This window comes from Ornithorhynchus anatinus, chromosome 5 (genome assembly GCF_004115215.2).
Source record: "Ornithorhynchus anatinus isolate Pmale09 chromosome 5, mOrnAna1.pri.v4, whole genome shotgun sequence".
Classification (NCBI taxonomy): domain Eukaryota; kingdom Metazoa; phylum Chordata; class Mammalia; order Monotremata; family Ornithorhynchidae; genus Ornithorhynchus; species Ornithorhynchus anatinus.
In genome coordinates, this window is record NC_041732.1 from 22,532,765 (window position 1) to 22,545,557 (window position 12,793).

At 48.0% G+C, this 12,793-nt stretch overlaps 1 protein-coding gene across 9 annotated transcripts in view; it reads right to left on the reverse strand.

Moving 5' to 3' along the window:
- Nucleotides 1–12,793, reverse strand: part of AKAP13 (A-kinase anchoring protein 13) — a 394,860-nt gene that overhangs the window by 169,496 nt on the left and 212,571 nt on the right. For all 9 annotated transcript variants that reach the window (XM_039912298.1, XM_039912295.1, XM_039912293.1 and 6 more), the window contains one exon: nt 6,338–6,468. In XM_039912298.1, coding sequence (XP_039768232.1) covers nt 6,338–6,468 — 131 coding nt within the window. The remainder of the gene's footprint in view (nt 1–6,337; nt 6,469–12,793) is intronic.

Below are 12,793 nucleotides of genomic sequence, written 5' to 3' on the forward strand. Positions count from 1 at the left end.
GGATAACTAATCGAGTTGGCCACTAAGCTTACGCACTGCCTCTTGGGGAAAACTAAAAAGCGAAGGTCTGAATCCCAGCTATTTTCCAAACACCAAGGCCAATACGGGCCCCGGAAAAGTACAGCTTCAGGGAGTGGAACTGCTTGTCGATGAGTCCAAAATCTCTGTTTCACTTCTCCAGGGTAAGAGTGTCTGCAGAGGAAAGGGCAGCCAGCGGCTGAGACTTGAAGCCACTCTCTTACCTCCACCCCCGGCCTGGACCTTGGTCCGATCATTCTCTGCCTCAAGGGCTCTAGCCGCCAGAAGGCTGGCACCTTTCCCGCTGCCCCACGTGGCTGGTGAAATTCTGCTTAATGCGATGATTAATCGGTCTTTCTTCCAGTCATCACAGCAGAAGTTCTGTCACGTCTTCAGCACTCCAATAACAGTGATGCCCACATCTCTGAGTAAAGGGAAAACGCAGAGGTCCTGGTGCAGTAATAACCCCATAACATCATCATCACCACAAATGCCAATTATTCTTTGGGTACCTATCTTGCCAAAGTATTGCTGAAGGTGCTGAGCACTTTACTGCACATTGAACACTGTACCATGAACAGAGGGCAATTTCAAGAGGATTAGGCAAGGACCCTGCTCTAAATTAGACTTCTTCCCAAGCACCATTATAAAGCTACCAAATTGATTGGATGAAACAAACTCATTTTCAGGAGAAATAATTTTTCTACACTTGGTGTGTCTTTACACCCACCTTCAGCTGTTGTATGTGCATAGCCATTTGTATGCTCAATTATTTATTTTGAGTACTCTGTTTGTAAATAGTTTTATGACTAACTGCAACTGCTTTTAAATTGGTTCAGCATCTTTACTTTCCCTGGCAAGAATGGAAATGTCTTTCAAAGCCCGGGGCTCACGGGACTGGGAAAATGCTGGATTGCTCATCTGATAATTAAGTATGACCTGCAAAAGTTGGCAGAATAACTAATTTATACATTTCATTCATGTACTTACAGCCAACCTCTCTTCTATTCCCCTCCCCTGACTGTCTACTGGGATTTTTCTACACCTTAAAAGGTCTACAATATAATCCTAACATCTCTTCTGTAATAAATGTTATACTGCAGACTGCATTATAAACTGCCATAAATGATCATTTACATAATTATGATTAGCCTTTCGATTACACGTGCCGTCTACTATTCTGTTTTTATTTTCTTCTGTTTCAAAGTTTTTTTTATAGTATTTGTTAAGAGCTTAGTATGTGTTAAACATAGCCCTAACTTCTAGGGTAGGTACAAGTTAATTAGGTCAGACACAATCCCTGTCCCTCATGGGGTTCACTGTCTAATTGGGGGGAGAACAAGTATTTAATCCCCATTTTACAGTTGCGGAAACTGGGGCACAGAGAAAAATGACTTGCCCAAAGTCACATAGGAAGCAATTGGCAAAGCCGGGGGATTAGAACCCAGGTCTTCTGACTGCTAGGCACGTTCTCATTCCATTAGGCCATGCTTCTTTGTAAAAGTGTTGTCACTGCTCCTCACGATTTCACCAGTGTATTAGAATTGCTTGTCTCCTCAATCTTATATTCCATTTTCTTGTCTAAGTCTTGTTGTTTTATTCCTTATTCTTCTCTGCCGGGAATAGTAATATTTCCTATTCCTTTGCTAGATTGTTCCTTTTCCACTGTAGCAAGATGAAATCTTGGTGCCAAGCACAAAACCACACCCTTATCCTCCCAATATTTTCCATGGACTAGTCAAACATTCATCCTTGTGAGAATGCCTGATACAGTGTGTCAAAATCAGGGGTTTTAGTGAGTCTGCAGTTGGATTCTGGCTTCAATTCCCTTCCAGTACCAAGTGGATTTTATTTACAAGGACAAAAGTAATAGGTTGAGCAAATCATTTTTACGTGTTTCGCAAAAAGCTCCCTGCTCCTTCCCTTCCTGATTGTCACTGGTACTTCCCCAACTTTCAGATGAATATTCTCTCCTACACAGTATGTGCCCCTCTAGCCCTGCTCACCCTAGTTTAATGTCAGGTCAGTGTTTTGGGGGGTGGGGGTGGGGGGGGCGCCTGTGCTGTGCCGCTCTGAGCAGGAATTGCCATGGTTCTGGGAAGTGGCAAGTAACGGACTGTTTTTGTTTTTAAGTGATATTTTTTAAGTACTTCCTATGTGCCATGCACTGTACTGGAGTAGATACATGCAAATCAGGTTGGGCACAGTCTCTGTCCCACATGGAGCACTTGGTTCTCACCCCCATTTTACAGATGAGGTAACTGAGGCACAGAGAAGTGAAGTAACTTGCCCAAGGTTACCAAGTAGATAAGCATTTAGAACAGTGCTCGGCACAAAGCAGGCATTCAACAAATACCGTAATTATTGTTATTAATAAGTGGTAGAGCCGGGGTTACTTAGACTGTGAGCCCCATTCGGGCTTTTTAATTTGTACCTGCCCCAGCGCTTAGAACAGTGTTTCATACACAGTAAGTGCTTAACAAATACCATAAAAAAACCAAAACACCAGGTCTTCTGACTCCCAGGCCTGTGCTCTTTCGCTTAGGCTACGCTGTTTCTCGTGAGGTCCAGATAGCCATAGCAGTGTCAGAACAGCAAGTCTGGACCACGGATGTGGATTTCCAGCATCACACGGTGATGCCGTTCTGGCTGGGCTGAAAACTGTCATCGACCTGTCCAGCAGCGCGACCCAGGAAAACCAGTCCAGCAGCGTGGCCAATGGCGATGGCTGCTGTCGCTGCCAAAGAGAGTGACACTTCCTCTTCTTCAGCCACTGCAAAAGCCACCACCATCTCGACTGCTGCTGACAATCGGCCCCAACGACCGAGGAGATCCTACCTCCATCCAGCTAATCCTCGGGGGCAAAGTGAGACCCTCAGTGGATCTGCTGTAGGCCTGCCTGCTGCTGCGGGAGAGGTGAAACTCCCCTGGTTGTGACTGCTCGATTTAAGACGGGTTGTGATCCTGCCTTACGCAATTACCGCCTACTTTTCACAAAAGCTGGAGTTTGTGCGTACCCACTGCTAGGACACGTTCCAACAAGGGCAGGAGAGTCCACACTTTCTGAAATGCTGAAAGAATACCCTTGTGCATGCAACCTCCTGCCAAGAAATGCCTTCTTCATTATAATGTTAATTTAAAAAAATTGTGGTAAGCGCTTACTATATGCCAGGCCCTGGGATAATCTCTGTCCCATATGGGGCTTATTGTCTAAACAGGAGGGAGAAGAGGCATTTAATTCCCACTTTACAGATGATGAAACTGAGGCACAGAGAAGTGATGTGACTTGCCCAAGCTCACCCACCAGGCAAGTGGCGGAGGCTGGATTAGAATTTAGGTCCTCTGACTTCTAGGCCTGGGCTCTTTCCACTAGGCCTTGCAACTTCTCAATTGTCTCTTTCAGGACAATATTAACCATGTTTTGAGGTTGGGGACCCTTTATTCAGTGATTAATCAATCAGTTGTATTTATTGAGTGCTTACTGTATGCACAGCACTGAACTAAGCCCTTGGAAGAGTACAATATAACAGAGTTGGAAGACACGTTCCCTACGCACAAAGAGCTTACAGTCTAGAGATGAGCTTCAGTCTACAGTCTGAAAATGACAGCTACCACCAGGTCGTCAGGATCTAGTGGCAATTCCAAGTTCTTTTTATGTGAAAAAAATTCAAGAAATGGTGATGGTGGTCTTTTCCGTCACACCCATACAACAGGTACTACCCACACAATTCGTCACAAATTGTGTCTTCAAGAAGTCAGCACACACATACAGAAAGGAGAAAATGCCAGTAACAGTGACTTCATCTGAAACCTTAAGAGGGTCAAGGATATGGGACTGTTCCGTTTTATTTTTCCTGTGCGTTTTTCAATTCCTCTGCCGGTAAAAAGTCTGGTCCTGCACCGTCCAATAAGAAATTTAGAATGCATAATAAGCATGCCCTCCCCGAGTGCATATGTTAATGTTAATTCTGGCATTGCTTTTCTGATTTCTTTACAAATGTAAACAACGAAGGCCTCCCAAAATTGAGGGTTTACTTCCAATCGGAGATGCCAAGCAGGTTAGAGAATTAAGAGACCTTTCCTATTTCTGCAGGAATCAGACAACGGCTGCCCATAAACCAAGTTCAGGTTCTCATTTTAAAGATCTCTTGGAAGACCCCAGCTTTCACAGAGATACAAATCTCCTGAACCAGACCCCCGACTCCAAACCATAGAAGACCACGAGAAAGCAGAAAGAAGTGAGATTCCCACCCAGAGCCAACTGCGTTTTCAGCCAACTGCCATATTGGGCATGACAGACCTGCCTTCCCAAGGCAGAAGCAAAGTCCAAGAAACACAACTTCTTTAAGTGCAGAGCCAATCTGGACTGGGTGACTCAATGGGGTAATTACCAGCTTTCCGTTTCTGAGCCCAACACATGATGTACTATGTAGAAAATTCAGATTGAATCATACTAAACCACTGTATTCCTGCCTGCTCTGCTTAGCTGCTAACACACAACCTCAAGATCCAAGAACTCTCTTCAGATTGTGGACAGCTGTGGCTAGGGAAGAAACCCAACTCCTAAGCATGTGCTTTCCAGCACCCATACGCACGCACTCACCTGCGTAAAATGTGCATGAATTTAGCGTGTGAATTGAAATCAACCTGAAAATGTTCCTGAAGGGTTAAGATCATTCTTCCCTCAAAAATAAATCGACCTATTAAAGTTGCACACACAGAAATCCTCTCCACTCCCAATAACTAGGGCAAAAGTGCTTTGGTTTGGCAAAACAACAAGAGGAGGGAGGAAGGGGACCTGGAAAATTTTTCCCTTACTGCGGTTGTCCTCTCAATGCCCAGAGATTTGGGTATTTAGGCTTTCCCTCCTGCAAGCATCTGTGTCTCAAATCCCATGAAAACCCCTATAGCAGAATCCCTGGTCATCTCAACATATGAAATGGGACTGCTGAAAATATGCCCGGAGCAGTAGGGGCAGGACTGGAAAAATCCATGTTGTTGGGTAAACACTGGACTAGGAGTCAGTGACTCCACGTTCACAGCCCAGCTGTGCACGGCTCTTGAAAGAGGCAGGCGCTTGAATATCCCTCGGCCTCCTCTTTCATCCGTCAAAGGAGATACACGGACCTACCGCAGAGGGATACTGCCCGTCTCCACTCCCAGATCGGGGGCGGGGGGGTGGGGAGAAAGATTTGTGTTCTGTTTTGCCTCTTCTGGAGTGAGCCAAGAAACAATTGGACCCAACTTATTCCCTCGTCAGAAAGCAAGGGGTCAAGGCCAAAGCTGGAGGATCACATTCTGCTTCCCTGCCACCTCTGAACATATCTGGGCGGAAGACAAAACAGACGTCCGTGATCAAGCGTTGCCAGCTCTTTGGTTCCTCCTCTTTTGAGAAGCTGTTAGGAGAAAAACACGCACACACGGTGCACTTTTAATTTCCTCCCACGGGGGCATACGCTACATTTGCCTGGATGCTTCTTACTACTTGAAGTCTCCCAGAGATTAGTCATGAGCTTTATCTGCAATAAAGGGTGAGTTAGAACAGTCAAGCACCTCCACTTCACAGAACGCCCAGAAAGTGAAGCTTGTTTATAAGTCTGAAGACCCTCCAGAGATTACTCTTCTCCAGTTACCTCACTCAGGGACGCTTCCAAAGAAACAAAAAACAGTGCCTTTTAACCTCTGAGGACACAGTGAATAAGCTGTGAAGCCTAGCATATGGACGCGGTCTAGGAGGAATGGATGAAACAAGAGGTTTTCTCTTCATCATTAGATTGTGGTGATTTGGGCTCCCTCATGATTTCTGCTTGATCCATCAGGGGTTTCGACCTTACGGGAATAAATGTCCATGTCCAGAGAGCTCAGTCTTTCTGGGGATTCCCTCAGAACCCCCAAATACCTTTGACGGAAAACAGCACAGAGAAACCTATCGATTCGTTTAATGCCCATCCCACAGAGCTCTGCTCTTGACACTGAGCATGGGAGCGTTGGTAAAATGAAAATGAATTAACCTTAAATGCTTCCAGTATTTTTTCCTCCTCCGAAAAAAAAAAATGGCGCAGATATTACTACGGGGAAAAGGGGTGGGGGGCAGGAATCCCTTGCTTGGGGAATGAATGATTATTATTTTGTGAGTGTTTCACGTTACCACAAAGCTCGACATTCAGCTGTAATCCATACTCAGTCCCTTTAACCCATTTATACAAGAATTTAACCGTAAAGTGAGGTTTTGTGCACCAAAAATACAATGAGCCAAATGAATCAGTCAGCAGACCAAACAAATTATTAGCACAGTGCAGATTTTGTAGCTCAGGCTTACCTTCTGAGCTTCCATCCCTTGCTTCATCTTATGTTTTGTCACGTTCCCTATCTCTGCCTCTTCGGAAATGGAGCTCTCCCTGGAATTATTCTGAAAATCCACTTCATCCTCAGCTTTCATATCCGGCATGTCTGCAGAGAAAGAAAAGTGCCGAGGGCAGGTGAACACGTGATGCTCCTTGTCTTTGGCGACCTAGACAGCCCCTCCATTCGCTTGGGTTTGGTTCTTTTGTATTTGGAAAGAGACGGAGGGTGATAGGTTTGGTTTCTGGCTCGGCCGCTTGCCCGCTCGCTTTCCAGTCGGCTGCGTGGCTGGCCCTAGAAGAAGGCAGCAGAGGACTACAGACGGGTCCGCCTGGGGAAATCTCGGGATCTACTTGTGTTAATCTTCCATCGCCGCTACTCCCTTCTCAGCCCGGTTCCCTAAGGGTGCGGCTCTGACTTGGAAGGGGGAAAACTCTCCAAGCTGCACCTGAGGCCCATCACGACACCTGGGATTCGAAGTGCACCCTGTCACCACCAAAGAGAAACCATCTCGGGGAAAACAAGAGAATTGGGAGCCTTGTGACACTCAAGAGTGGGCTGTGATTGGACTGCGGGCCGAGTCTTCTCTACTGAGGAGCGAATCTGTGGCTCTGAAACTTTCAACCTTGCTGGCTCCTCCCATTCTTGGCTCAGGAGAACTGTATGAAAGGCCTTGAGCACCTCGGTAGTATTTTGTGGCACAACCTCCCGACAAGTTAAACCGACAAGTCACCCAACACCAATAATATGCTGTTATTTATTTATTTATTTATTTTATTTTTTTTTACACTGGTACTTAAATGCTCATTGTGTGTCAGGCACTGTATTCGCAGTTGGGGTAGATGAGATACAGTATGGCCTAGTGGAGAGAGCATGGGCCTGGGAGTCAGAAGGTCATGGGTTCTAATCCTGGCTCTGCCACATGTCTGACCTTAGACAAGTCACTTAACTTCTCTGTGCCTCAGTTCCCTAATTTGTGAAATGTAAGACTGTGAGCCACATGTGGGACAGGGACTGTTCATTCATTCATTCAATAGTATTTATTGAGCGCTTACCATGTGCACAGCACTGTACTAAGCGCTTGGAATGTACAAATCGGCAACAGATAGAGACAGTCCCTGCCCTTTAACGGGCTTACAGTCTAATCGGGGGAGACGGGCAGACAAGAACAATGGCAACAGAGTCAAGGGGAAGAACATCTCATAAAAACAATGGCAAATAAATAGAATCAGGGTGATGTACATCTCATTAAACAAAATAAATAGGGAGATGAAGATATATACAGTTGAGCGGACGAGTACGGTGCTGAGGGGGTGAGACGGGAGGGGGGAGGAGCAGAGGGAAATGGGGGAGAAGAGGGTTTAGCTGCGGAGAGGTGAAGGGGGGGTAGAGGGAGCAGAGGGAAAAAGGGGGGAGCTCAGTCTGGGAAGGCCTCTTGGAGGAGGAGAGCTTTAAGTAGGGATTTGAAGAGGGGAAGAGAATTAGATTGTCGGAGGTGAGGAGGGAGGGCGTTCTGGGACCGCGGGAGGACGTGGCCCAGGGGTCGACAGCGGGATAGGCGAGACCGAGGGACGGTGAGGAGGTGGGCGGCAGAGGGGCGGAGCGTGCGGGGTGGGCGGTGGAAAGAGAGAAGGGAGGAGAGGTAGGAAGGGGCAAGGTGATGGAGAGCCTTGAAGCTTAGAGTGAGGAGTTTTTGTTTTGAGCGGAGGTTGATAGGCGAACGTTTCTGCAGGAAGATGTGCCGGGCAGCGGAGTGAAGAATAGACTGGAGCAGGGCGAGAGAGGAGGAGGGGAGATCAGAGAGAAGGCTGACACGGTAGTCTAACCGGGATATTACGAGAGCCCGTAGCAGTAAGGTAGCCGTTTGGGTGGAGAGGAAAGGGCGGATCTTGGCGATATTATAAAGGTGAGACCGGCAGGTCTTGGTAACGGATCGGATGTGTGGGGTGAACGAGAGAGACGAGTCAAAGATGACACCGAGGTTGCGGGCCTGAGAGACGGGAAGGATGGTCGTACCATCCACGGTGATAGGGAAGTCTGGGAGAGGACCGGGCTTGGGAGGGTGCCAGCACAGTGCCTGGCACACAGTAAGCGCTTAAAAGATACCATAATTATTATTATTACAAGATAATCAGGTTGGATACAGTCCCCATCCCAAATGGAGGTCACGGTCTAAATCGAAGGGAGGAGGATTTAATCCCCATTCGACAGACGAGAAAACTGAGACACGGAGAAGTGAAGTGACTTGTCCAAGGACACCTGGCAGGCAAGTGGTGGATCCAGGATTAGAACACAGGTCATCTGACTCCCAGGCCCGTGCTCTTTCCACCGGGCCATGCTGCTATTGTTAGCTTAATGAATCAGTAGAAGTGAGGTGTGTGGCTAGAGCTCCATCCCCGACTGAGAGAATCAGACATTTTCCGGGGCGTCCAGGACTCTCCCTATGCCCTCTAGGTGGTGATCAAAGCAGCTGGAATTCCACTTACACCCACAGAAGCATCTCAGGGAAGGTAATGACTGCGCTCTCCCTAGTACATGGCTCCCACTCCACAAATGTCCAGGACTGTTATTATTACAATTCATCCCAGCTTAAGGAGCAGAGAGACGGGAAGGAAGTGATCAAATAACACCCAGGGGGAAATGGGGATTCTGGCCTTTCTTCCAAGGGGGACTAGGAACGACAGAGTTGGGATTCAAACTCGGTGTTCCCAATGAGAGCTGAGTCAGCTATTTCATAACACCGCATTCCAAACCCGTCGTCATCGGCGTTATCAATTCAGCGTGAGAGTCTTGGGAAACATTACTGTTTCGTCTTAGAGGAAGGCGGGCTCCCAGTCAAAGAGTGGAGTGCTTCTTCCAGATATCGCTCTCACCTACAAAGATCCGTATTTCAGTCTTTCGGCCATGTTCCAACTTGTACACTGGAACGGTGGGATTCGCTGGGTGGGGCCTGTTAGTCAACTCAAAAATCGCTGGAAAATGGATTCTTGTTCCACATTTGTTTTTCTCCCCCCTCGTGACTCCCAATCCCTCAAGATTTATACTCCCGGAAATGACCGAGAAATTAGCCCTTTGGGGATGAAGCAGTTAGCTGAGAAGCTGTGTGGCTTAGTGGAAAGAGCACGGGTTTGGGAGTCCAGAGGTCGTGGGTTCCAGTCCCGGCTCCACCACTTGTCAGTTGTGTGACCTTGGGCAAGTCGCTTAACTTCTCTGTGCCTCAGTGGCCTCATCTGTAAAATGGGGATTAAGACTGTGAGCCCCACGTGGGATGATCTGATTACCCTGTATCTACCCCAGCGCTTAGAACAGTTCTTGGCACATAGTAAGCGCTTAACAAATACCATCATCATCATTAAAGTGAGGATGTGTCAGACTTAACAGTTTGGGTTTGAGAGTGGAGAAGGGGGACAGGAAGATTAGTCTCGGCAGAAAATACCCCAGAAGTCCATCTGCGGTTGTGTTACCCCTTGAGGAGGGGTCTAACCCTGCCTTCTCTCAAGTACACTTCAAGGGCGGGGCAGACCCTCCTAAGGCTGGGTATGTCTCCATTCTTTATGACAAAGTTTCTAGGAGTTTCTTTTGTATCATAGTTTAAAATTCTCAATTTCCCCCGAAAAGGGCTGCGCCGGATAACACCAACAGGGTAAACATGGGAAAGAGAATTGTGGATCCCTCACATGACCTGCTTCTCGACCTGAAGCCCGGTGTGGGCAAGGACTGTCTCTCTCTATTGCTGAATTGTACTTTCCAAGCGCTTAGTACAGTGCTTTGCACACGGTAAGCACTCAATAAATACGAGTGAATGAATGCTTAGCACTCCAAACTCTTCAGTCCCTCTCCAATAAACGTTCCCTCTATCCCTCTTTGCATTTAACTTAAATTTGGAGTTGAACTCCAGGTGACAAGCCCCTTCCCAGTAGTGGAAATTCTCTGAGGGAAGAGGCAATTCCCTCCCTGTGACTGTGTCTGTCTCCAACTGCACACCATGACTTGACCGAATGTGTTTCTTCCCTTTCGATCTGTACTGGATTGCTCTGGCTACACCAACTTCACTCCCAATCCCTTCCCGAGCTTCTCGTCAGGCTTCAGCGTCCGAAGAAAAAGACTGTCTGAACTGCCCACTCTTGAATATTCTTCCCTAAAACATATCATCTGGTCCTCCTGTTTCATGTACGGCACCAAAGGCAAAAACACTAGACGGCTCACTGCATGTCAGGTGCAGGCTTAATTCTCGGTTACAGAGCCGGAAAGAGCAGTAATTCCAGCCTATGAGGCCAAGCAAGCAGCTCCCAGCAGACAAGAACACACTCCCAGGCATCAGCTTTCAACCAGCCACTCCCGTTCAACTGAAATGTCAATCTGTCACAGCCCCCAAAATAGACTTCGCTGTTTTTATTGTTGTTGCTGTTGAGGGCTTCTGATCCCCCAAAATATATTAAGCCCTGAAAGAGAGACTTCCCAATTTTCCAGCACTGACCAATCTTCGAGGCTCACCGAAACGTACTTACTTGAACCCAATGGGCTAAGGCCCCTTCCGCCCAGTGCCCCTTTCCCTCTCCTCCTCCTCCTTCCCTCCCCAGGTCCTCTCCCTACAATCACAAAGTCCCGAAGACCAAATACAAAGGGGGGAGGAACAATGAAACACCACCAGACGGAAGGGGTCTCCCTCCAATCACCCCAAACTGATGACCCCTTGACAATAGGTTACCTTGCCCGTCCGCTTCTGCCCATTCCAACTCGGTTTCAGTCTCCCTGAAAAACCAACCACCAACTATTCCTTACCTACAGATGTGCCAGAGCAAAGGAAACGGTGACCGTTTGGGAGTGAGGAAGTTCCACAGGTTGTCCCCAGCAACAGGTGAGCTATTCAATCCAGCTCAGACCGGCCTGAGCTTCAAGGCTTCAGAGCCAGCTCTCGCCTCTGTCTTCGGGCAGGACCTCCAAAGGGAGGGAGGGAGAGAGGTTTCTGCTAGCGCGGCCCCTTCGGTCTCTTTCCGCTGGTCGGCGGTTTCTATTTGCTTTTTCTGGACCCGGTCACCCGGAGGTGGAAGAGGCCGCTGGGTGAGCAATCTGCTCCATGCAGCTGCAGAACTGAGATAAGCTGGATGCACACACACCCCCTGCCCGTCCTGTGACAGCGGCGCTCAGCAGACAAGGCTCGGTGGAAATCATGAGCTCTTCCCTGCTGCTCCGGAGAGAGAGAGCGAAGACAGAGAGAGTCCTGGATTCCACTACTGCAGCCCCAAGGCACTGCTAGGCAGGTCTGCTGCCCCAGGGACAGGAAACGGAGGGGGTGATTTTTTTTCCCTTTTCCTTTCCCCCTCACCTCCCCTCCCTTTGTGAAATGACCTCATGCCACCATGTAGGAAGCTGGTCTGCTGGTTCAGGACACTCACAGCTGTTCTGAACAACCAAAGAGGGTCGCAGAGACGGATCTCTATTTCCCCAGAATCTGGATTAGCTGCCCATGAAGATGAGACTCAAGGCGTGAGTTGAGTGGGCTCCAGATCTGTAAACCTGAGTGTGAAAACGATCCACCCGGGAAACCTTCAAAGTTGCCCCTTCTGTCTCACATGAGGCCTCCAGACTTCCCACTGATAAGAGGAGCCCTAGCTCACCACAGCGAGCTAATCATTGTCATGTATTCCTGCCTTCCTTGCTAGGCTGGAAAACTCCTTGGCAAGAGAGCGTGTCCACTACTTCTACTGCACTGTAAGCTCTTTATAGGCAGGGCATGTGTTTTCTAACTCTATTGTACTGTACTTTCCAAAGAGTGGGGGCGGGAGAGGCAGAGAGGTGGCGCGGATGGAGGGCAGAAGAGCAGCGTGGGCCTGGAAGTCAGAAGACCTGGGTTCTAATCTCGGTTTTGCCAGTGGCTTGTTGTGTGACCTTGGACAAGTCACTTAACTTTCTGTGCTTCTGTTTCCTCAACTGTAAAATGGGGATTCGATACCTGCTCTCTTCCTCCGTAGACTGTGAGGCCCCATGTGGGACAGGTACTGTGTCCATGTCCGACCTGATTAACTTGTATCTATCCCAGCACTTAGAAAGTGTTTGGCACACAGTAAGTTGGTTAACGAATCCAGTAATAAAAGTGCTTAGTACAGCGGTCTGCACATAGTGAGCACTCAACAGGTACCGGTGATTGACTGACTCTCCCAAGAGCTTAGAGCAGCCCTATGCATAAACGCTTGAACTATACTAGTGACTGCATGACTGGGACATCAGTGAAGTCTTTCACCGTAACACTGTCCCCATGAAATCCTGCTAAATAGGCTCAAGATACAGACTAACAGGTCTGGCTCTGCAAGGGGAGTGGCAGGCTATCCTAGCAGGAAGTGAACTGTCCTGCACAAAGATCTCCCTGTGAGGGGAGACACCTGATCTCCCCGGGTGAATCTTCATTGTTTCTTTAGCAACGTACGGAGTTCAG